Genomic DNA, 24137 nt, shown 5'->3' with positions numbered 1-24137 from the left:
CCAAGCATATAGCACTCACTTTATCTTTCACCTGTTTTTGGAGATAGAGCAATCCTACCCTGTTTTACTGAGGAAGAAACTGAGCCTTAATGAGGTAAATGTAATTTGCTCAAGTTACTGACTACCAATTAATAGGAATTAGGATTTGAACCCCAATCTTTTGGATTGTCTTTCAAAGACAACAACAAAACCAAGAGGCATCTGACCACAGATTAAAGGACCAGCATCAAGACCCTAGCAAGTCAGGCCTAACACTTACATAGGTAGTAAAGGAGGGTGGAACCTGGCTGGGCTCAGGGACAATTTGTGAGGGAGGCTGACTCTGTTCTACTGTCTCAGTGTCCTGAGAAGGCACAAAAGAGCTCATGTAGGATCCCGAGTAGAGCAGGTGATTTTGGTGACTTTTCTCCAGGGAGGTGGCCCCCACTCTGGAAGAACATACTTTGCAGAAGCCCTGTCGGTCATGTCAGCTGTGGGCCTGAATGCTCTTTGGGTATGAATGTGATTGGTTTTGGAGTTCCATGTCGGTGTAGGTTGTCCTGAGCTTTCAGCCTTAGGAAGTATCCCCACCCTATCATACACAAAACTGTAGTTGCTGCCTTCATTTTTTTCCCCAAGGATCAGGATCTGGATCGGCTGCCTTTTGGCTGCGGGACTGGAGAACACTGTGTTTCCTATACTGAGGCCAGTTGGACAGCTTGGGTCAAGGGTAGCTGTGGGGCCCCCCACCCAGTTCTGCAATGTTGGGTGGAGAGGATGGACTGGGTGGAGTATAGACGAGCTAATATGCACCAGGCCACACCCCTCCCTGCTGCTAGGAAGACAGAGCAGGAGCCCAGACTAGGGAACACACTGAGGGCCAGGGATAAAGTACAGAGTGGGGCTGGCCATGGACTTAGTTGGCCTCCTGTGTACCTCTGAACCCTCACCCCTATCTGCCCCTTTCATTCTTTGAAGATGAGGGTAGGATGGGCTTTAGGGGAGCTGGAGCTGAGCAGGGCAAGCCCCTTTCTTCCCATTTTGTGAAAGGTGATGAGCAGAAAGGATCAGCCTCTGCTGGAGACACACATAGGCCTCCATGCTGATGTGGGCAAGCACAATTCTTGTCCTGTTCAGGCAGGAGTCCTGAGGCAGGTGGGAGAGGCCAGCGCCCCAAGGCTTGCCAGGGATCAGTGGAAGAGGTCCCCAGGGAGCATGATTTTTGTAGAGGTTCAGGTGTTGAAGGGTAAAAGTCTTGAGGGGCAGTTGGGCTAATTAAAAAGGATTAAGGAGTGCCAGGTGATGCTGAGAGGGAGGAAGGGAGGGGATGGGGTTGAGTCATAGCCCCACTGTTACCATGACAACTGACAAATAAATCCTCCCAGATTGGGGTTTGCTGCCCTGTCATGCCCAGGCAGGACCATTATGGGACAAGGCACCTCAAGAACACATCAGTCATCTCCCCTTACCTAGCTCTACACCCCTGCTCCAGCCGGAAAGAGCACCCAGAGGCTGGGAGCAGGGAAGTACCTTCATTTTGCCCTCTCTCTCCACTTCAGATCCAGGGTAGCACTATATCATTATGGCTTCTTGGGCATCTCTTAACAACTCCTGACCCAGTGATAAACAGTTCTGTTCACAGCCAAGTAAAGAAAATACATTGAGAAATTACATTAATCCCATCCCAGGCAGATCAGTTTCTGCATGTATCTCTTTCCCTCAAATAGCTGGGGTTGGAACCTGACCTCTACATCCTCCAGTCCCCACTAAATCCCTGAGAAGCCTGGTCCTATCTTTCTTTTCCTAGCCAAGAAGACCAGTGGGTTCATCAGGAAAGGGGATGGTTCCTGGCAGCCATGATTGGTGTGCTGTTTTGCTGCTTTCCATATCTCCCAGAGAGCAGATGGGTGTCTTGATTCAGGAGGAAGGCAAGGAGGCATCCAGCAAGGGGCTCCTTCTGAGCATGCTGCCCAAATGCACCCCCACCATGTCCCTATTGTTCCGTGCCTGCCTGGGACTTTGAGGTTTCCAGGGTGGTGGTAGCCTGCTCCTCATCCTACCCAGCTTTTCCCCCACAGCTGCTGGAGTACTTGGGCAAGGGCAAGAGCATTGTGGATGTGGGGCTGGCCCAGGCCCGGCACCCGCTGAGCACCCGCAGCCACTACTTCGAGGTGGAGATTGTAGACCCTGGAGAGAAATGCTACATTGCCTTGGGCCTGGCCCGAAAGGTAAGCACGAGTACTGGGCTTTTATGCTGAGGAAACTGCTCAGCTCTGGGGCTATAGGGCGAGGGCCAGGAAGCTCCTAGGGAACCTGGAGTGGGGACACAGAGCAGTGAGGAAACTCTGAGGCTGAGACAGACAATGGCTGTATAAGGCCAGGTATGGTGCACACCTGTAACCTCAGCACTCATGAGGCTGAGGAAGGAGGATCATCATGAATTTGAGGCCAGTCTGGGCTACATACTGAGTTCAAGTCCAGCTTGAACATCACAATGAGTCCCTGTCCCATGTGTAAGAGTGCACATGACCCAAGACATAAGAGTGTTGTGTCTGTACTACACACTGAAATCTGGGTGTGTACAGGCAGCCTGCAGCCCTGGCTTTCAAAGCTGAGCACCTTCCCCACCTTTCCTGTTTCTATTACCCCAGTGCCCTTGAGAAGTGAGAGATTGTGGGGTTCATATACAGCCATCTATTTCCAAAAAATCACAGATTTGGATGCCTCTGTGTGTGTGTGTGTGTGTGTGTGTGTGTGTGTTACTAAGGATCAAACTCAGGTGCTCTACCACAGAGCTACATCCCCAGCTGTTTTTTGTTTTTGTTTTTTGTTTTTAATTTTAAGATAGGATCTCACTGAATTGCCCATGCTGGCCATAAACTTGCCACCTTCCTACTTCAGGTTCCCTTGTGCTAGGATTACAAGTATACACCACTATGCCTTATTTCCTTTCTTTTTTAAAAAATGTATTTAGGACAGTGTCTACCAGGTCTATAGGGTCTCAGTACCTAGTGATTCTCCTGTTTTCAGCCTCCCAAGCACTGGGATTACAGGCTTGTACCACACCCAGTCTCAGTTACCAGCGGCTCAGCATACCCCAGCCCTGCACTCTGCCTAAGCAGGCGCTTTAGTCCGCTGAGTTGTCAGACTGGCCCTTTTTTGTTTTATTGAGATGGTCTCACTGTAATCCAAGCCAACCTTGAACTGGCTTTGTAACCTAGCCTTGATTGTGATCCTCCTGTCTAAGCCCCAGCTCCAAAGGCCAGGACCACAGTGTATTACCACACCTGGTCTGTCTGCTTTGTATGTGTGGTCCAGTAGATTCTCTTTTTTTCTTCTTGGCACAGGATTATCCCAAGAACAGGCACCCTGGTTGGAGCAGAGGGTCTGTGGCTTATCATGCAGGTGAGTAAATGGCTGTCCCAGGAAGGTAAGACACAGGGACTATTTTCCTGGCCCTCATAAATGGCTGCTGTTGCTTCTGCTGCTGCTGCTGCCACTGCCGCCACCACTGCCACTGCTACTGCTGTTGCCACGGCCTCTCCTCCTCTTCCTCTTCCCCCCCCCTTTTTTTTTTTTTGGAGACAGGTTGCCCAGGTTACCTTAAACTTGGAGTGATCCTCCTGCCTCAGCCTCCAGAGTGCTGTGATCACAGGCATATGCTACTATGCCTGACCTAATAAATAGTCTCTTTTTCCCTTCCTAGGCTTCTTGTGCTTTCTCCTCATCTTTGTTTTCTTCCTAGCCTTGAAAGCCAGAGACGCAAGACATGGGTGGGAGAACTGGTCCAAACTAGACATTCCAGGCCTCTGAGTTGGCTCCCTCTGCGCCCTTCCTGCAAACTTGCCATTCATTTTCTTTCTTTTTGGTCTGCTTGATATCCTTTTATCCTTTAGGGCTTTCTTGAGAAGAGGCCTGAGCCTTGGCTCCTGGTACTATCCCTCCCGTCCCTTGTGTACTCCCCCCAGCTTTCCTTTCTTCTGGCCAGTTTTCCCTTGGGCCATTGGATATTGGGTCCTTCTTTTTGTTTGTGTGTCGTTTGTTTGAAATAGAGTCTTGCTATGCAGTTTGGGCTGGCCTTGTGTTCACTTTTGTATGTGTCCTTCTTTTTGAATTGGTGTTCCCTTCCCACATCTGTCTCTCCACTCGGGGTACATTGTCATCTTTCCTTCTTCAAGTGTATCCTCTCCATTCCCTCCAACAGATGACGGGAAGATCTTTCATGGCAGTGGTGTGGGGGACCCATTTGGGCCACGTTGTTACAAAGGGGACATTATGGGCTGCGGAATCATGTTCCCCCGGGACTATATCCTGGACAGCGAGGGTGAGTGAGGTCTGGGAGCAGTTAGGTTGCTTAGGGGCAGAGTGGGGGGCACCACAGGAACTCTGGTTTCTGGTTTCTAGGGGACAGTGATGACAGTTGTGAAACAGTGATCCTATCCCCAACGGCCCGGGCTGTCCGGAACGTCCGGAATGTCATGTACCTGCACCAGGAAGGGGAAGAGGAAGAGGAAGAAGAGGAAGAGGAAGAAGATGGAGAAGAGATAGAACAGGAGCATGAGGGCAAGAAGGTGGTGGTGAGTAAGCAGATGATGGGGCTTGTCCCAGAGTTTCTGGGTGGGCAGGAGCTGGCAGCTAGTGTAAACAGGGCTCTGGGCCAAGGTTAAGCCAAGGCAAGCACTGATGGGGGCTGTTTCCCAGGCTAAAGATGCCCCCTCGTGGTCATTTCTCATATCACTTAAGTCTTCTCAAGCCAGTGCTGAGGTTTGGGAGTGAGGAGCTTGAGGCCTCAGAGAGGCCAGGTTGTGCTCCATTCTTCTTGCCTCTGCCTCCAGGTTTTTTTCACCCGGAATGGCAAGATCATTGGAAAGAAGGATGCTGTTGTACCTTCTGGAGGCTTTTTCCCCACCATTGGAATGCTGAGCTGCGGGGAGAAAGTCAAAGTAGACCTGCATCCCTTGAGTGGCTAGGGATGTAGAGTTTCCCCTCCACAGCCACCCTTCTCCTTCTGCAGGGCCAGGTGCCCAGTTCCTCATATCTTCCAGGACTGCTTGCCCAGCAGATCTTGGGTGGGGGTTGGTCGCACAGCCTAGGCCATCAGACTACCTTTCTGACCTGGTCCCGCCATTATCATCAGTTCCTGGGCCTGAGTCCCTGGTTGGATAGAAATGGACCCAAAGAATGATGTTGATATATAGGATTCTCCCTTGCTTTGGCCTGTGAGCACCTGGATGCCCCTTTCACTGGCTCCAGGTGAGTGGAGAAGAATGAACCCCCTGACCCCAGCTGCTATTTGGGCATGAGCTTTGTAGAGGGTGAAGGAGTCATCTGTGTCCCCTATTTACCACAGTATTTCCCTGAACTTGCTTTTCTCCTCTGTCCTCATTGTATGAACTGTTGCTGCTGTCCTCCCCCCAGCTGGGCTAGGGGGCCACCCTTGGGCCATCTCCCTCTTTTAGTGGCTGCTGCCCCAGTCTTTCAGGGTCTCTGTTCTGTCCCTTGAGAGCTGGCTTCCCCATACCTCAACACCTTCTGGTGTCATCCTCCCACAGAGAGCCTGAGACTCTTGCTCCCCCAACTGGACACACTGATGGCTGCCCAGGGTATGAGCAAGAGAGGGCTGTGGCTGTGAGGTGGTGTGGGACTAGCACCTTTGCTCCTCTCTCCTTGTCCAGCCATGACACTGTTGTCTCTAAATTCCTGGGGTGATCTGAGGCTTTGAGGCATATCTCATGCTGTGGTGAGCCAGCCTAAAGGCGCAGCTTGGCCCCTTGCACCTTTTCCTGCCCTATGTCCATCCACCCCACACTCCAGCTTGCTGCTTGTGCCAGTTGCCTGTTTGCTTCCGTGTTTGATGCTAGCACTTACATAGACTCCCATCTCCTTGTACCCCTTGACCCCTGAGCCTTCCCCTTAACAGTGACTTCTGCTGGGAGGAAGCGGAAGCAGGAGCCATTGGTCTCGGTTTGCACAGAGTGGGTGGAGCCATGGGGAAAGTGGGTGTACTGTGGTGCTCCTAAGGCCCCTGTGGCCATCCCTTTTGGCCCTGCACTATGATGTATGAAATGTATGTACAGATGAGAGATGTTTATACAGCCAATAAAGACAGAGTTTCCATATTTATCAGTATGGCCAGAATGGGAGTCCTTCCCAGGGCCAGAGGGTGAGGGGCAGCTGAGGACAGCTTGCTCCAGGGGAGATGTGGACACTGCCAGGGCAGGGATGGATGATGCATGTTCCATGGGCTGGGATGCTCCCAGGAAGCTCAGGTATGCTTCTGGGCAAAGGAGGCTTTCATCTTCCTGTAAGTAAGGTCTCCAACAAAAGTTTGTAGAAATTCTTTATTACACAAAAATAGACTCTCTTTTTTTTCCCCGTCCATGTGGTCCCACTCTGATCTCTGCCCAAAAGGGAGGTAGAGAAGGGTGTGACTTGCTCCCCCACCTCTCCCCTTTCCCCATCATGCTGGGACCTGCAACTGGGTGGAGCTGGCAGGGCCTGGTTCCCCTGCAAGCTGATGTTCTGCAGGTGGGGCTGTCCTGACCCCCTTTGGGACTTAACGGCTGATGTCTCCTCACCCTTCACATGCCCATCTCTTCCATCTGCTCACATGCCAGATCATCTCATGGGCCTATCCACTTAGCTTAGCAGGCTGGGTGGGGAGGAGCAATGGCCCAGCATGATGCCTGCTCCCGTTTCTTCAGGGAGGGCTTCTGGGGCACCTAGTCCAGGCCAGGGAAGTGAGGGCTGTGTGGTGCTGGGAAGGTGCAGTGTTAACGTGGGCTCTAAGCTTGTGGCCTTCCTTCATTTTCTCTGGCCGAGTAGAACTTTGGTGATGAAGGTGACAATGGCGCCTGCAGGTTGTTCTGGGTCCAGCTCCGCAAAGAGATGGCACACATTCTCCCAAGGGCTTCCTGGCTTCTTGGCCACAAAACCAAAGATCCTGGAGGAACAAAGCCAAGGTAGGGTGGGGCCTTCCCACCCTACCATGGGATTGACTGGCCATGGATAGGCAGATTCTTGTCAGGACTGAGGAGGATGGAGGTGTCAAGACCTTGGGAGGGAAAGGCTGAGTTCGTGGGGGAGGCTTACTTGGAAGTGGTGCCATCTGGGTTGGTCCATCTGTAAGAGGAGAAGAGCTGTGAGAGAGTACAGCTCAGGCATGGCTGCTGAAGGAGCTGGGCTGGGGAAGGCTTGGAGGGAGGCTCACCTGTGATCCTGAGGGTCGGTGCTAGAGAAGGTGATGCTGCTCACCGGGTAATGGCGGCGGAAGAAAAGCCTGTGAAGAGCAGGAGAGGCAGAAAGTTCACACTTGGAAACATGGGCCCCCAAGGCTCTCACCGGGCAGGCGCCCAGACTTACTTCCTTTGGTTATCTGTTAGTGTAATCCCCTGGGCTGAGACCTTGAAGTGGACCACAGCTGGTGTTGGGCGAGGGCTGCAGCTGAGAGCTGCAGAGCTGGCCTTGGCCACAGCTTGGGGGCCTGTCAGTGACTCTGTCTCCACTGAAGTCAGGTAGAGCACACTGCAGGCTAGAGGGCCAGGAAGTGGTCAGTGAGGGAGCATGGCCCAGTGGGTTCCTAGGTATTTGGTTGCTCCCCACCCCCATCTGCTCTTTCACTTTTCCCAGCCAGCAATGTCAGAATGCACAGAAGTCTCGTGGGTGTCACTACCTGCACCTTGACGCAGGAGGTCTGCTGCTGTGCTCATGTTGCTGGGCACTGAAGCCTCTGGGGCCTCTTCCAGAGGATCTGGGGGAAGTGAAGGCCAACAGGGAAGGTGAGAAAAGGGAGGAGCATTCCCTGGGAGCTAGCAAACTCCTTGTCAAGGGAGAGTTGGAATCAGGGCTCTCTGGGTTCTGCCTGGGCTAGAGGGGCAGGGAGCAGTGAGGAACACAGATAACCCACCTTTACTGGGAATACACAGGCAGCAGGGCAGAGAGATGGGGGAGATAGAGTGTTGAGAGACTAAAGCAGACAGGCTACCTGTGGGAAAGGAGGTAAGAGAAGTCATGAATGCCTCCAGGGCTCCCTTCTATCCTCAATTCTCTTGGCTTCTCCCACAGCCAGCCTGGTAGAACCGTTTCCAGGCTCCCACTTCTCACCAAAGTAGGGCTCGCTGGGACAGCCCTTGATCTTCACCCCTTTGGGCCCAGTCTCAATGAGGAAATGGCGGACCAGCTGTTCCAAGGGGTCCCCTGGTGGAAGGGGAGAGGAAAGTAAGGCTTTACTAGATCCTGGGTCCTTAGCTCCTCCATTGATGGCCCTCTCCTGAGTAACAGAAGGCTTTTCCTGCCTCTCCTCAAGTGTGTGCCTCCCTGACCCCTACTATCTGGCCTCTTCAAACTCTTCCCACCTCCTTCTGCCTCCCTTGGACTTAGGCATGCTGTACCTTTCCAGGGTTGGGCACTGGGTGGAGGTGTAGCCACCTTGAGGGCTAGTCCATAAGCTCCTTGGAATGAATGACTGTCCCTGATCAGGAAGGCTCCAGGGTCCTTGTCCTTCAGCAGGGCAATGGCTGTATGGCAGTGGATAGGGGTCAGAGGGAGGAGAAGTTTGCACAGTGGTTGGCTGAGCTACAGTGCCTTTTCCTAACAAGTTTCTAGGCCTCTGGCCATGACTGCTGTAAGTGTGGGAGGAGTCTGGGGAGAGAACTTTATCATTTATTTGAGACAGAGGCATGCTACATAGTCCAGGCTGGCCTCAAATTTGTAACCCTCCTGCTTAAAACTTCTCCATGTTGGGATTACAGGCATATACTGCCACAACCAGTCAGGGACAGAATCTTCGAGAGTTCACAGAGGTTTTGACAATGTTGAGTCTAACCTCCTTGGGCCCAAAGCCCAGAATCACCTGCTGGTGAGAAGTTTGGCCAAGGTAAACAAGCTGAGACAGGAAGATCCAAGGGATTTAACTAGGATTGGACTTACAAGCCAAGACAGAAGCCCTGGAAGTCGGGGCAGAATGACAGCAAGCTGGCTTCTCACCTTGGTCACGGGACAGGTGTGGCTTATACCAATATTTGGATGTATCCTGGACAAACTTGACATTGCTTTGGCTCTCTTGTGTAGGAGGGTCTAAAACAGGAAGGGGGAGTTCAGATCCCAGAATTCTTCAGTCTCAAGTTCCCTTCTCAGAGAATGGGTTTACTCATAGTTGCCCCACCCTCTTAAGGCCCTCATACCTGGGGGTTGGGTAGCATTATCTGGAAGCAGAGGTGCAAAGGTGACATGATGACTGGTGCCTCTAGCTGGTGGTGATGCCTGCTCTAGGCCCCAGGATCCTGGCTGTTGCCCATGCCCAGGGAGATGGCGTTTTTCAGGAAGTGGAGGCTGAGTTGGACCATTGGTCTCATAGGATGTGGCCAGGGGAAAGGCAGGTGTGGGTGAGCTCTGAGGTGGCTCTGGGTTGGCCATAAGCCAGGGCATCTGGGTAGGCACAGGGGTGAGAGGTGACCCATCTGGGCTGTCTGGGGGTCCTCGAAGTCCCTGCCAGGGAGCATGGCGAAGGCCAGGAAGTGTGGTGGGCACAGGACCCCGAGGACTGGTACTGTCTGAGTGACCACCTGGGCTTCTTTCCTGAGGCCAATTATTAGGTGAGCTGGGAGAAGTTAAGGAGAAAGGGCTCAGGCCCCGAGGCTCTGGCCCACTTCTTGCTGGCTGCTCAGGAGCCTTCTCAGGGACTCCCTGGGAAACAGGGGGCAAGGCCTCACTGGGACTCAGTCTCTGAGTGGGTACCAAGGTGGGGGACCTGGTGTTCTGTTGCCGGCCACTGTAGGGTAGAAGGACAGACAGTCAGCAGAGCTGACTGGAGCTCTGCTTGGAGCTCCCACCCCTCCACTGCCTGCTTAGACACAAGTGACAGCATGCTCAGCCCCTCTGTATACCTCTCCTTGCCCTGGACTGGGCTGCTGGTGTGCAGAGGTGTGGAAGGACCAGACAACTCTGAAGAGGCGCTGCATTGTGCATCTCGGGGGGACCGAGGCAGTGTGCTGTGCCCACTGGGGCCCTCCCTCCAGGACAGTGGCTCAGGTGACTCTGGTAAAGGAAAGAGAAGGGGCTATAAGCATGAACTGACTGAACATTTCATACGCTGTACCTTCTTTCTTCCCATGATTTTCCAAGCCCTTCCTCTGTCTTAAGCATGTCCATCCCAGTGACCCTCACCTGTAGATGCTAAGGGTCCTGCTGAAGCTAGTGGGTATTTGTCCCCTCTCTCCTCCACAGGTATCTCATAGCTCAGCTTCCTGGATTGTGGGTAAGGTGGGCTGCCCGGGGAAACAGAGCCAGCTCGTGGTGAGTGAGCACCAGGGCTAGGATGCCCTCTGCTCTCACCTGGAGATCCATATCTGTGAGGCACCCGGCCATATGCTGGACAGTAGTTGGGAACTGCTCCTCCATAGCCATACGTCACCAGGGCAGGGTACCCTGGATGCCCATACCGGCCTTCAGGGCACAAGGCATAGGAGCAGCCTTCATGTGATTCCTCAGCCACCTTGGGTGGCTTCAGGCAGCTATAATCAGGCATGGGGGCATGGTGATGCCCGTAGGCTGGCACTAGGAGAGGCAGTGGGTGTCCAGACCGCACTGGGTGCAGGACAGGCTTGCTGGCCTCACTGGCCCAGCCCTCTCCAGCCTCCCTCTCCAGCCGCAGTCCATAAAGGGCTGCTGTGGGCAGTGCCAGCTTCTCCTCACAGGCTGGGCACGAGCATAAGGCAGATACCCCAGGGTCCTCCAGGATCACCACCTCCCGGTAGCCTGGGGCACGGTAGCCGAAGTCCCCATTGGCTGGCTTTGGCAGCTCAGGCGGGTAGGGGTATGGCCCCTCAGACAGGGATCTGCAGAGGCGCCTCTTCTCCACAGAGGCCTCAGAATAGCCCTGGGGAGGACCTTCATAGTTCCCGTAGGGCACCCGCCGCCTCTCCAGGGTTCCTTCTGGCCGGTAGTATCCACCATTGGGGACCCCACAGGGTTCCCGGTAGGCCTGGCGGCAGGAGCAGTGTCGGCTGAGACCAGGCCTATGGGCTGAATATGTTCCAAGATGGGGGCCTCCGCCCACAGAGGGATGTTCTTCATCGTCCAGGATGGCTGTCTCTCGCCCCGCTCCCCGGCTTGCACTGGCCACTCCACAGCCTCCCAGGAGGCGATCGAGCTCCAGCCTCTCGGCAGCTGTCGGGGGTGGCCGGCCAGGGGATTCGGCAGTGGGCTCTGTGGTCAGTGTGGATGAGTGACCAGAGTCGCTGCTGACAGAGAGCATGGGGGGCGGTGGTGGCTCTGGAGAGGGAGCTGGTGGAGTCTGGCGGGGAGCCCGCTGCACCTGGGCATAAGGGCTACCATCCAGGGGTCCCCGTGTGTGGGTCAAGGAGCCTGTGTGGGAAGGAAGTGCAGAGTTAATGAGCAGGGACGCCCACCCTGGAGATTCCGGAGGGCGCCCCCTGCTGTCTCCTGAGGGGACTCTTTTTGGGGAGGAAGCCGTGCTCCCCCTCCATGCCATGGCCCTGCACTCCCATCTACCCCAGGGCAACCCCACATACTGTCCACGCTGTCCTCGTGGTGTTGGTTGAAGTTCTCATAGGAGTCCCAACGTACAGCAGGCTCTGCGGTATTGTAGTCCACAGAGACGGAAGGGTCATTCCGTGGGGTGCTTCCTATAAATGGGCCACCCATGGGGTGAAAAGCTGGGACATACAAGCCTCAGCATCCCCTTCAAAGTCCCCACTCTTACCTTTGATCTTCTCGGGGCTGGAGGAGAAGACAAACTCCACAGAGGCTTGGAAGGGGAACCTCTCATCTGTGGGGAGGGGACAGTGAAAAGTCAGGCCCCGCCCCCACCTCTTTCCTGCCTGCCCCTACCTGGCAGACCTTATAGAGCTCCAGTCCCCACACCACTGGCCTGACTCACCTGCCCAGGCCTCGTCCAGCTGGTCTTTGGGGAAGGTGAGCCGTGGTCCATGGATGGTACATGTGTGGAACTGAACTCGGAACACAAGAGTCCGGTCTGTCCCCCGGCTGCCCTTGTGATAACAGGTTACCTGGTGGAGGGTGGAGATGGACAGTCAGGACTTCATGTCCACATTGTTGTTCTGTGCCTCTGCCCTGGCGACTGCCTGGCCACAGCTTCTGCCCTGCCTCAATCTCAAGGTGACCACTCCATCTGGGGGATTTCCCTTTCCCCCTCCAGTCTGCCTTGCATTGCTAAGTCACCAGGTGACTACAGGCTTCAGGACACACTCCACCCCCTACCCATTCCTGGGCTCTCCTTGTTGCTAAGATCCTCTTACCATAACATCACCTTTGAGGAGGAGGGCTGGTTCCAGGCTGATGCAAATTTGCTGGGGACCAGGGCCTGAGATGTGACTGTGGGGCAGAGAGAACTAAGTCAGAGGCACTAGGTAAGTGCAGAGGTGGCTATGCCATCATGAGGGAGCCGGACAATCAGAGTGAACTGTGCGGGGAAAGACAGCTGAGCCTCAGCTTGTCCATCTAAAAAATGGGTTCTATGGTGGTGGTATTAATTTTCAGGTATAGTGGTTGGAGCCAGGTCTGGGGCGGCCAGAAAAGCAGACATCTAGGGAACAGAGCAAGAGACCCTGGCCATGGAGGGTCAGGAGCTTGGGAACAGGACTCACTAGACTCCAGATGTGTAGACGAGCTGCATGGACTGGTATATTTTGAGGAAGGGCTGGAAGCCTGAGGGGCAGAGGAGAAGGTGCTTGATGGGTGCTGAATGGAGGGAATGGGAGTGGCATTCCCTGTGGAGGACCAGGTGGACTCACCTGTGCTGGGGTCAAAGGCTGGCAGCATGGGTACAAGCACATAGTGTAGGAAAAGAGGGCTGCTGTTCATCCGGATGGAGCCAGACAGCAGCCCGCTGAAATAGCTGATGTACCTAGTGGGAGAGTGTCCGGGAGAACAGAAGCCTCTTCCTCTAGAAGACTCCTTATATCGCTTCAACCACCCATCCCTTCCACGCAAGTCTCCTCAGCTCTTCCTCCTACCTTCCAGCTCAAACTCAAAGGTTTTGTTTGTACTTGCCATTCCCTCTACTTGGAATGCTAGATCTCCTTCGTCTCTGGGTGGTACTGGCAAGCCCTGCCTATCTCACAAGTCTCTCTTTATCACAAGGTCTATGTTTTCCTTTCTTTTTCTTCTCTCTTTTTTAGGTACCAGGGATTGAACCAAAGACCTTGTGTATACTAGGCAAGCAGTCAAAGCTATATCCCTAGCCATCTTTATTTATTTTTATGTAATTGGTACAGGGTCTCACTATGCAGCTCAGATTTGTAGTGATCCTTCTGTCTCAGCCTTCCCAAGGCTGGGATTACAGGCATGCACCACCACACCCAGTCTTGGTGGCCAGCTCAATAAGCCTGGGGGCAGGGCCAGTATGTCATGTGGTGCTGGGGATCAAATCCTGGTCCCTCGCTTGCCTAATCTGGAGCTTGGTCTGCTGAGCTGTCTTACTGGCCCCATTTTTATTGTTTAATTTTGAGACAGGGTCTAACTAAATTGCCCAGGCTATACTTGAACTTGTAATCCTTCTTCAGTATCTCCCAAGTAGCTGGGATTACAGGCATAAACCACTGCAGCAGGCTTAACTTTACAGAATTTATCATATTCAGAGTGATCTACTGATTCCCAAGCTTGCTGCCTTCTACACTGCTAACATATCAGCTTCATGACAGCAGGGACCTGGTTTGTTCTAACTTCTCAGCATTCAGGACCGTGACTGGTACATAGGAGTTACCAAGTTAAGGTGTGCTGCATGAATGAGAGAACACATCTTCTACCTGGTCAGGCTACTCACCGGCGCTGAGAGGGCTGCAGTTCTGTGGCCACCTTGTCCTCACAAAATTTTCGCATGGTGAGAGTAGCCAGTGCCTGGTCTGCCCTGAGGAGTGCAAGACCAGGTTGGGGATTTATGAATAATTTTGTCCTGGCTGCCCCTCCCAAAGTCATAGGGAAGGAGGAGCCCAGAGTGGTAACAGGAGAATTAGAAACACCATAAAGCAGTCACTTGACTAGTCATTGGCTTCAGGCAATTGTTCCCTAGACTTTACTTTTCTCATCTGAAAATTTTTGACTAGGTTATGGGTCAAATTGTGTCCCCCACCATAAAAAAGATATATACCTCAGAATGTGACCTTATGTGGAAATAGGGTCTTGCAGATGTAATTAGTTAAGATGAGATCATGCAGGAGTAGAGTGGACCTTTAATCCAATTCGATTGGTCTTTATAAGAAAAAGAAGAGGTATCGCTTCTCGGCCTTTGGCTAAGATCAAGTATAGAACAGAAGAGGAGAAGACATACAGAGACACCATGTGACAACAGAGGCAGAAGCTGGAGTGAGACAGCTATAAACCCAGAAGCACCAAGGTTGCTGCCCCCACCAGAAGCTACAGGCAAAGAAGGGTTCTACCCAGAGGCACAGACAGAGCAAGGGCCTGCTAACACCTTGACAGTGGGATTTCTGGTCTCTAGAATCATGAATTCTGTTGTTTTAAGGCACACTGTTTGTGGTATTCTATTATGGCAGCCCTAAGAAACTAATACAAGTCACCCTCTGGAAACTATGGGGAGGTATAAGCCATAAAAGGAGGTGAGACATCAAGTTTACAGTGAGGCACTTTCTGAACACACAGGCAGCCTCCTACACGAGCTCAGGATGGCCACTGGGACAGCGCTGCTCAGGCGATGGGGCCTCACCCTGCAGAGATCTTGCTGTAGTGCATATAGGCAGAGACGATGACCCCGAGCTTGCCCTTGCTCCCCTGAGAGACAGAGAGACAGGGATGGAGAGGCTGTGAGGCCCCAGGCTGAGGAGGCCCCAGCTGTGACCTGAGGCCCCAGCCCACCTTGCAGTAGAGTACAACCACATGCTGTAAGTCGGCACTGAGCCACGTCTCCATGGCTTTGCAGATAGAGCACAGTTTGTCCAGAGGTGGGGCATGCAGCTCAGGCCAGCCAAAGTCCTGGACCTGTGGACACAGGGTACAAGGAGAAGGGGGCAGGAACAGAGAGAGAAGGGTGGGGGTCCAAAAGGGACAATAGCAATCCCTGGTTCCGCAAAAAAAAAAAAAAAAAAAAAAAAAAAAGACAATAGGAAGGGATATGGGGCAAGGTCAAGGGCCTGCTAACTATCCACAACAGTCCCCCACCCCCTTGCTTTCTTTATGAATATAGTGGGCTGATATCTGCTGCTCAAGTTTCGGAGTGTCTCAAGTAATTTTTTTTTCCCCCTGTGGAACCGGGGATTGAACTCAGGCCCTTGAGCTTGCTGGGCAAGCCGTTATTCTACTGAGCCATCTCCCCAGCCCCTCAAGTAATTTAGGAGTCATGTGGATAAGTGCTTAAGGGTGAAAGTGATGCCAACTGCTACCATACTATTAATAATGAGGGCTGGGGTTGTCTTGGGCCAGGGTAGTTTGGTTTGGTGGCTGGGCAGGCCATTTCCCCCTACCTTGGGGTTTAGGCGGGTCAGGTCATGTCTTTTCTCTGAGAGGTTGAAGAGCTGAAACGAAGAGGAGGGATTTTAGACATTGAGGTGCACTGGAGGTGGACACTCAGTTAAGAATCCTTTAAAATAAGGAAGCAGCCCCGCCCCTCTCCCCTGCTCCCACGCCTGGGCAGTGCTCTGACGCTGCCTGGCTCCGCCTTCTGGACTGCTGTCAGTGAGTAGCCTCCCCCATCCGTGCATCACCCAGCTTTCTCATTGGCTGACTCTGGCAGGCCCATCTCTCACCAGGTACTTGTCGCGGTGCTTGGATTGCAGCACGTGGGCCAGCTCTCGCAGGTGGCCCCGGTGTCGTTGCTCATCTGGCCGAGCTGGGAAGGCAGCGGCTAAGATGCGCTCAGTCACGTAGGTGAGGTCCAAGTCCCAGCGCCGCTCCATGAGTGGTTCCAGGCTGAAACTCCTGGGGAGGATGCGAAGCGATCGTAAGGCATGCAGTAGCAGGGTGTCTCTGGCGAGGGTTCGGCCACTGAGTCCCGAGGATGGCTGCACGTGGGAGAGGTACCGCTTTCTGCGCAGAGCTTTCCCAGGAGCTTTGGAGGGGGCACTGCCCTGGACAGAGGTGCTGGGCTGGTGAAAGGGGTCATGTGGGGCATCCCGTAGCACTCACCTGGGCAGAGTGCTGCGTTGCTTTGAGTGGTTCAGAGACTTGGTTGATCCCTAGTGGGTGAGACACCGTGACTTCCATTGGGTGCCCCCCATTTTAGGCTCCTCATCTAGAGTTGTATATAGCAGTACTTTTGTGCCCCCCCCCCCGCCCCACATCACCTTACCAGGTGCTCTATGCGCCTTACAGGGGCTGTGTTTCGCCGCTAGAGACATGGGAGGGGAAAAGGGGTGTGGTTATTGGGGTTGCGGGGGAGGGCAGTCCCTCCACCCCTAGGAACAGGGAGAGGAATCTATCCTAAGCAGGACCAAGGGGACAAAAACAGCGGAGGTCTCCATTTTTTCTTTCTGGCCAGGATAACCACTACCTACAGTACACGGTTTTACCTAACCTCCAGGGGCCCTCTATAAGGCCACAGACCTTTGGATACCCAGACAGGGGTCCCTTGCCTTCCCTACCCATCCAGCACACTCACCAGCTCCGCAGGGGGTAAAGCCTGACAGGACGAAGTCACCTGGAAGGAGATGGGGGAAGGGGCTGAGCTGTGAAATGAACTCTCTTGGGCTTCAGTTTCAGCAAGAAGGTGGAGGGGGAGTCAGTGGATGGGCGCAGGTTCCAGCTGAGGTTCCTCTATTTAAGGGAGCCTTCCCTCTGGCCTCTCAGTCCCCCACCCCTTGGGCCCCCCACTTATTTCTCTTGGCTCTCAGCCCCCTGCCCACACAGACCCCCATTCATCCAGCTTCAGGACAGGAGTTATATATAGAGCCATACAGGCAGGCCATGGCCAGGGGCGGACACTGGCCTCTTTCACCGTGAGACCCCGCCCCTGGGCACACAGCTCCCCAAAGCCAGCTCCAAGGACCTGGGGGACCCCCCCCCCCACTACCACTACCACATGCACACTGCAGGAGGAGGACCAGCAAACTTCCTCAGAGATGACGCTGTCTCAGGTCCCCTGTGGACAGTGGGTGCCATCTACCTGGGATAGTGGGAGGGCCCAGGACAAGACCCTCCCAGGCATCCTGAGGACCCTTCCCCAGAGGGGAGGCACAGCCCATCCGGCTGCCCAGTCTCTGAAATCCTGCTCCCTCCCCTCAAACCCCACCCTTCCTCCTCCCTATTTTCCTCCTCTTCCCCACCCCCATGTTCTAGCCAGCTGCACCCTGGGCACAGCACCAAGACAAACGCTGCTGTCTCACTGTCCACCCGCCTGGGCCAGCCCTCCAGGGGTGGAGTAGGGTGGTTCTTAAAGGGCCCAGCACAGCATCCCTTGCCACCTAGGAGGAGGTGTCCAGTGATGAGAAGGGAGGCCTGTAGAGTCAATGCAAGTGTGGCTTGGGACTCCTACTTGGGGAGGTGGAAGGAACTCCAGGGCTCACAAATCACATAGAAGCAGATACCTACCTTTGCTTCACATTTTCTGTGCGTAGCCACCTTGCAAACTAGAGGGGAGAAGGGGAGGAACAAGGTTAACAGGGGCCATGGGGGCCGTGGAAGGGGCCCCCTCCCATCTTCCCAGGCCCTAGAAGCAGACCCCACTTCAGCTGTATTGGATGGCTAGGGACAGGTGAATGGGAGTTGGGGTGGTGAGGGAAGAGTGTAAACAGTGGGTACCACTGCCCAGGCTGGGGAAGCAGCCAGGGCTCATCCTCTAGGACAAACAGCAGTGAGGAGAAGTGAAAGGGAAGCTCCCAAGTCACAAGTCAGGATGGGAAGTGGTGGAGAGTCTTGGGTTTCCTGGGTAGCACTTAGGGTGCCATGGGGAGCCAGGGTTTGTCTCTTGGCTGCCCTGGTGTCTACTGGAGGAGTGGCATACACTTCAGTTTCTGTCGAATGAGTTAGCCCCAGGAGCTATGCAACATAGTGGTGCTAGGCAGAGGGTCTCACAGCCATAGGGCGGAGGGCCTCACCTCTGCATGAGACGCCTGTCCCATCGATGGTCACCTTACACACCGCACACACTGGAGCTTTCTTCCGGAAGACCTTCTCCCGGAAGCTATGCGGCTCGGCTTTCCTAGGCTGTGGGTGGGGAGACAGACAGGCAAAGGCATGAGTTCCCAGCAGGTCCATCTTCTTCAGGCCTGGGCAGCGGCCTGGCCTTATCTCTGCACTGCTGTCCTTCCTCTATTCCCTTCCAGCTCCCAGACTCACAGGACACACTTGGCCACTGCCATTTCAGGGCAGTCATGAGGCCTGTCCTCAACAGTGCCTGGAATGTGACCCTTGCATCACCTTTGCTGGGTCAGCTCCTCCTCAAGGGATCACTCAGGGTCCTCACGTGGCCCTGCTGTGTGATGCCCTTGTCACAGGGTGGGGGTGCACTCCACTCTGACACCATCATCTTGCCCTCCCCAGATGGAGGGCAGTGTGTAGAGTGCGCTGGAGTCCAGACATATGCAGTATCAGCTACTCAACCCCAGACTGAGCCCAGCCAGCCTGAGCCAGGAGTGGCCTCAGGCAGTCCTGCTGGCTCCTGCTGTCCCCACGCTCTAGGCAGCTGACATGCCCCCTCCCCCATGGTCAGAACAACATGTTTACTCTTTGTGCATTGAGGCGGCAGGCAGCAGTTGTGTGTGTGTCGGGGGGAGTGTAGTACAGGAGAGAAAGGAATGACGTTGGGCAGAGATGTTGAGCTGCTTTGTGCCTCTGGCCGCTGCTCCCAGTCACTTCTCAAATGGTATTCAATGAGGAGGGGGCAGACAGATGCCCTGCCAGGCCCGTCCCCAGCCAGAGGCACAGGGAGTCAAGAAGTGGTGATTCCTGGCACTGCCCAGATCCAGCTCAGTCCCATCCCATTGAAGGTTCTCTCTCGGACTCCCATCTCAGGTTCTTCCATCCTGGTTGGGAACACTTCCTAGATAGTGCTCTCTTCTGTCCATTTTTCTCCTGCCACCCAGCTCCCTTGCCCAGACCTTCAGGAGTATTCTCTCCTTGTTCTCCTGAGCTACCTTTGGGTAAGGTTGGGAAGGGAGTGACAGGGACCCAGGAGTACCTCTAGTCTCTGTCTTTGGAACTTGCCTGGGCTGAGCCAGCCTGTAGGACTCACTAGGATACCTGGGTATGCTTGGTGATAATGGCATATCCAATGGGAAGCCAAGCACCAGTTCAAAGCACTCTGCAGACCTAAACTCCTTCCTGCTTTTCTTGCCACCTCCCCATGCCATTTTTCCCCCAAAAACTTCCCTGCCTAGGTAAGGGGCCTGATCTCTTAGCCCTACTCTTGGGTTCCAGGATAGTCCCCTGCCCAGGTTTGGGAGACCAGGACCCCCAGGGCTGGCCCGAGTTGCAGCCAGTAAAGGGACAGAGAAACCGAAACAGATAGCAGGACCTAGTCCAACCCAAACATCTGTTCACCCTGGAGCCCACCCTGCCACCTAGGGGCTAGAGGAATAGGGGTTGTGGGGCAAGGGGACTAGGCTGAGGAAGCTGGAACTGGGAAGATGGTCTGGCTTCAATCTGGCCCTTCCGACCCCCACTGCCCACACCACACCTCCACCCAGCATCTTTGCCCAGTCACCAGGCACTCCTACCCTGCTGGTGGCCCGGCTGCTGTCCCTCCGCCCCAGGGCTCTGAGCAGCCTCTCCACGGGGCTGCTGGACTTCATGGTGTCTGGCTGGTTGGGGTGCTGGCCGTGGGGCCTGAACAATGCTGGGGCTTGGCCCTGGGTTTCCTGGAAGCTGCCTGGTGGGAGGCAGCTGCTTCCCCTGGGTGGAGGGCAGGCTGTCTGGCTGCTGTGAGAAGAAGCCTGGCCCTGGAAGTGGAGGGAAGTGCAGGCGGGAAGGGGGCAGGTCGCTGCTCCAGGAAGTGGGGGGGGGGAGGATGTGGAGGAGGCCAGCAGATCAGATTCCCAGGATCTACCCTGCTGGGAGTGTCAGCCCAGGATCTTTTGCTTCCCAATACTGTCTTAGAGTTGCCCTATACCCAGTAATCCACCCTATCCAGGGATCTGCAGAGAACCTTGGTCCAGAGATCAACCCCTTTGGGGGCTGGGTGGGAATTCAGGTCTCAAGGCCAGGGCTCAAGGGCCAGTGGGGAACACTGTGTCCCAGCCAGCCCAAGCTTGAACTCTCAGGCTCCCTGGGGACTTCCCATAGGGAGGAAGTGGAGTTGGGAACCACTACCCAGAGTGCTCCAAAAGCCAGTGTCCTGAGGATCAGGGAACATAAGACTGGAGAAGCAGTTTCCTGCCTCAATTTGGCTGGTTGTGAAATAGGAAAAAGAGGGCATGCTGCCTGCCTTCTCCCCTATGCATCTGCAAGGCTTGGTTCCAGCCAGATTGCCCAGCCCACAAGAGGAATCCATTCTCCTTCTGGAGCCAAAGGCCTTCAAGAACTTTCTGAGGTTCCCCACCTGCCCTGTTCCATGGTCCTTACTCCCATTTCTTGGCTTTGTCTTGGCTACACCTCATAGATCCCTAGCCCTACACCCCAGACCCCAGGCCTAGATCACCCCAAGCCTGAGTCTACCTTCATGGCTTCCTTTACTCTGCTTGCTTCCTCAGGACCCTGAGCTCTGGACAGGAGGCTCCCTCCCAACACATATTCTACCCCCTCCAGGGCCTCCTGCCTCCCTCCTGGGAACATGGCCAACTTCCTGTCCCAAGAGTCAAGGGAAAGAGGTGGATGGGGCCTTTGAAAGGGGCAGTAATCCTCCAATGCATGCAGGTTAGTGACCTGGGGGGGGGGTCCTCAGCCCCAATCCCACGACAGCAGCCTTTTGGACTGGCTGAAACTGTCACTTGAGAGAATGTGCAGATGGGCGTTTTCATTTGCATGGTATTTACTGAATGTCCCAATCTCAGGCAGCTCCCCCAGATCTGGATTCTCCCACTGGTTCCTTCACTTTCCCCCTGCCTAATGCCCACCCAGATGGAGAATGGATTTAATCCTGCATTTTCTGAGATGAGCCCTGGTTTGGGATTCCTGTTCAGACACTTCTGAGGACCTTCTTGGACTGGGCCTAGTCTGCGGGTCTCCTTAGCTGCACCTCTCTAGGCCAGGAAGTCTGTCTCCAGGGTACCTTGGCCAAGAGGTGGCCTCCATGTGGCAAGGTCCAAGCTTCTAAGCCTGTAACTAGAGAAGGACCCTTGCTTTGTGAATGACCTCCACATACCCACACCCCCTCACCCTGGCTGTGCTACAGGGCACTCCAGGCCAGGTGGGCAACTGGGCCTGGTCTGGTCCATCACCTAGCTCTGCTGGGGAGAGATGGAATACAGCAGTGGGTGGCTGAAGCTGCCTCTCCCCTTCTGGCACACAGCCTGACCAGGGCTTCAGCATGCTGCTCCCTGTTCCTATCTCCAGAGAAGCTGAAAGTCCTCTCTGCTGAAGGGTTCCCAGACAGCCTCTGACTTTGTCTGGTCTCAGACTCTGCCTATCCAGGCCTAGCAAGGAGGTGCTAAGCAGTGACTACAGTGGGGCTTAGTTGGGTGTTGGGTGGCCACCATCCCTGTGGCTTTGAGTCCCTTAGGGCTTTTTACTGTTTTTTTTTTTTTTGTTTGTTTGTTTGTTTTGCTTTTTCCGGTACTGGGGATTGAACTCGGGACCCTGCGCTTGCCAGGCAAGTGCTTATTCTACTGACCTATCTCCCTGGCCCCCTTAGGGCCTTATGGAGCATCTCAGGGGAGACTGGGAAAGGTTCCAAAAGGCCCTGTAAAGATATGTAGCTCACTGGCCAATGGCTGGGAAAGCATCACAGGACCCCCCCTTTGTCCTCACATTGGCCAGCTAGGGCTAGGAACATTCCAAAGCCTGTCAGCCTTTCCCCTATCTGGGCCCCCTCTTTCTCCAAAGCGCAAGCCCTTGAGTTTGTATGGAGAAAGCCTTCCACCCACACACCCCTTCCTAGAAATAGCTGTGGTTGGATGAGAGGCTGGGAGCTTGGCCATTGAGGAGGGGTGAGGCCCAGAGAAGGAGCCCGGGAAAGAGGACGGTGCTCGCGCGAGTGTACCCAGAGGGATCTGGGGCTTGAGAGGAGGGGCAGAAAAGGACTGGTGTGTGGGCTGGGGTTATCAGCTCACTGGTGCCTCAGTGTCCCTAGACACAAAGGAGCAGAGGAAAACACACTCACACTGCCCGGCCAGGGCCTGAGCACTGCTGCCAAGTGCAGTGGGCCTTGTCTACAACATGCGATCCACGCCTGGCCTACGGGTGGCAGCGCTGTGCAGAGCGTGACAGCGCAGCCAAGCCCGACTGGGTGAGCTCTCGGGATGCGGGAAGGCGGGGCAGCCCGAGCGAGAGGCACCACGCCGTGCCCCGCCCCGATCACCTTCCGGGCCTCCAATCGCCCCTAGCTTGTTGTGGCCCGCCCTGGGCCAGGCTCAGCCCGGAGGACCAGCCAGCCCCACCTCGCCCCTCGACCCCCGGTGGGCCCGCGCCCCCTGTCGATCATCCTAGGCACTGCCCGCGCGGTGTGACGCAGAAGCCGCCGCCAGTCCTCCCTTCCTCCCGGCTAGGCGCGGCCACTCACCTGCTGGGGGCGCCCAGCGGGGCGGGGGCGCGGCGGGGCGGGGCGGCAGCAGCAGGGGGCGCCCCCGGGCCATCCCATCCCGGCCGGCCGCACCGAGGTACGCTAAGGAGGTGCGGGGCGGCGGGAGCGGGCGTTCCGCAGGCTGCCTCCCGCCCCCGCCGCGCTGCGCCCGCAGCCGTCGCCTCCGCCCGCCCTCGCGGCTCCCTCCTTCCGCGGCTCCAATCCCCACGTCCCGCCGTTCCCCGCCCCCGGCCGCCTCCTTTCTCCCTCTTCTCCTCCCCACCTTCTCCCGCGAAGCTGCGCTCGCTAAGGGAGAAAGGAGGAAGGGAGCGCGCAGACTGGCAGAGGCCTCTGTCAGGCAGAACCTCGCAGCCAGAGAATAGAGCTGGGCAGAGATTTACAGAAAGATGGGCCCAAGGCACACGGGAAAACGTCGGAGAGGGGGACACGGGAGATGGTGACCAATGTTCGAGGAAGAGACGGACGGGTGGCGCACAGGAGAAAGGACACTTGTGAGCCGGACGCAGAAGAAAAGGACGACAGATGAGTAAAGACTCGGGTACATAAAACGGCCAGGAAGCCTCAGCCTCTCCCTGCAGCCTCTCCTCAGGAGTGTATGTGAGATCTGGCCCGACCTGGTGGGGGCGCCAGAAGCAGGTTGTCCCAAGTCGTTGAACACCGCTCATCGTCCTCCCGCTACCCCACGGGAGACTTCTGTGCTGTGTATTCTCCAAAAAGGACGCAGAGCCGAGGATGCACAGCAGGTTCAAGCCCACGTCACACCCCAAAGCAGCTCCAGCAATCCCTCTACCCCTGTCGTGGGGTCATCACTAAGGTCTTAAGTCAAGCCCCAGACTTCCCGGTGGAAGTTCTCGTATGATTTAATCTCAGGCCTCTCTTTTGCACCATCTGCATCTGGTACTGGATAGGAACTTCTGGAATTGAACTAATGGGTCACAGCACTGGTTTGTGCTACTCTGTATGTCTCATAAGCTCTGAACCTGATTTCTCTGTGTTTTTTCTTTTTATTTATTTTTCGTTTTCTCTTGAGACAGGATCTCGATGTGTGGTTCAGGCTGGCTATGCAATTCAGGCAGGCCTTGAGTTCACTTTGTAGCTCAGGTTGGTCTTGAACTCGCTATGATCCTTCTGCCTTAGCCTCCCAAGTGCTGGATTATAGGCAAGCACCACCACACCCGGCTTTTCTCAGCGTTCTTTAGCAGCTTTTTTTTTTTGGTTTTCTAGTAGTGGGATTGAACCCAGAGCTCTGCCCATGCTAGGCAGATGCTCTACCACTGAGCTATGCCTCCAGCTGGCAGTGAGGATAATTCTCCCGTTGAAAATTGGAGGGGTGAGAGAGAATTCTGTGAGGCCAGTGCTCACACCCAGTACCTGCCCAAAGCAGCAGCACTGCTGGCTCCAGGCCTTCTGGGCCTCCTTGTCTCATCTCAGCTGAATCCCTTCTGTGCTCTTCTTTAGAAGGCAAAGGCTGGGAAATCTGGTTCTGATTACAAGGGGGTGGAGTTTGGGATTCCAATCTGGCTGCGGAAAAGAGGCTGTGAAGCAGGGCATG

At 54.9% G+C, this 24137-nt stretch overlaps 2 protein-coding genes across 8 annotated transcripts in view; one reads left to right on the top strand and one right to left on the bottom strand.

The window, feature by feature from the left end:
* Nucleotides 1–6108, top strand: part of Spryd3 (SPRY domain containing 3) — a 17870-nt gene extending 11762 nt beyond the window's left edge. Inside the window, exons 7-11 of the mRNA XM_004637869.2 lie at nucleotides 2058–2207; nucleotides 3327–3384; nucleotides 4184–4303; nucleotides 4384–4556; nucleotides 4815–6108. Coding sequence (XP_004637926.1) covers nucleotides 2058–2207; nucleotides 3327–3384; nucleotides 4184–4303; nucleotides 4384–4556; nucleotides 4815–4949 — 636 coding nt within the window. The 3' untranslated portion in view covers nucleotides 4950–6108. The remainder of the gene's footprint in view (nucleotides 1–2057; nucleotides 2208–3326; nucleotides 3385–4183; nucleotides 4304–4383; nucleotides 4557–4814) is intronic.
* Nucleotides 6109–6302: 194 nt separating this feature from the next.
* Nucleotides 6303–23639, bottom strand: Tns2 (tensin 2). 7 transcript variants are annotated; one of them, XM_004637868.1, is made up of 29 exons: nucleotides 19626–19991; nucleotides 18006–18114; nucleotides 17500–17537; nucleotides 16571–16609; nucleotides 16262–16300; nucleotides 16099–16148; nucleotides 15720–15891; nucleotides 15438–15488; nucleotides 14833–14955; nucleotides 14684–14748; nucleotides 13784–13867; nucleotides 12753–12865; nucleotides 12606–12666; nucleotides 12258–12333; nucleotides 11879–12008; nucleotides 11702–11767; nucleotides 11511–11624; nucleotides 10144–11343; nucleotides 9864–10014; nucleotides 9162–9748; nucleotides 8965–9054; nucleotides 8370–8495; nucleotides 8083–8175; nucleotides 7886–7963; nucleotides 7652–7729; nucleotides 7342–7510; nucleotides 7190–7258; nucleotides 7072–7101; nucleotides 6303–6922 (listed from the first exon to the last, which is right to left on the bottom strand). In XM_004637868.1, exons 1-29 carry the CDS (start codon nucleotides 19698–19700, stop codon nucleotides 6784–6786), a joined length of 4215 nt encoding a protein of 1404 aa, XP_004637925.1. In that variant the 5' UTR covers nucleotides 19701–19991; the 3' UTR covers nucleotides 6303–6783. The 7 variants fall into 7 exon arrangements, with proteins under 7 accessions (XP_004637925.1, XP_023578440.1, XP_023578444.1 ...); XM_023722672.1 differs by lacking the exon at nucleotides 19626–19991 and adding an exon at nucleotides 22565–23639 and having other exon boundaries at nucleotides 6306–6922; XM_023722676.1 differs by lacking the exon at nucleotides 19626–19991 and adding an exon at nucleotides 18328–18514 and having other exon boundaries at nucleotides 6306–6922.
* Between the last annotated feature and the right edge of the window lie 498 nt (nucleotides 23640–24137).

Source organism: Octodon degus, unplaced genomic scaffold (genome assembly GCF_000260255.1).
Source record: "Octodon degus isolate 3935 unplaced genomic scaffold, OctDeg1.0 scaffold00093, whole genome shotgun sequence".
NCBI classification, from domain to species: domain Eukaryota; kingdom Metazoa; phylum Chordata; class Mammalia; order Rodentia; family Octodontidae; genus Octodon; species Octodon degus.
Note: the sequence above shows the minus strand (reverse complement) of the source record. Positions and strands in the feature narration are given on the sequence as shown.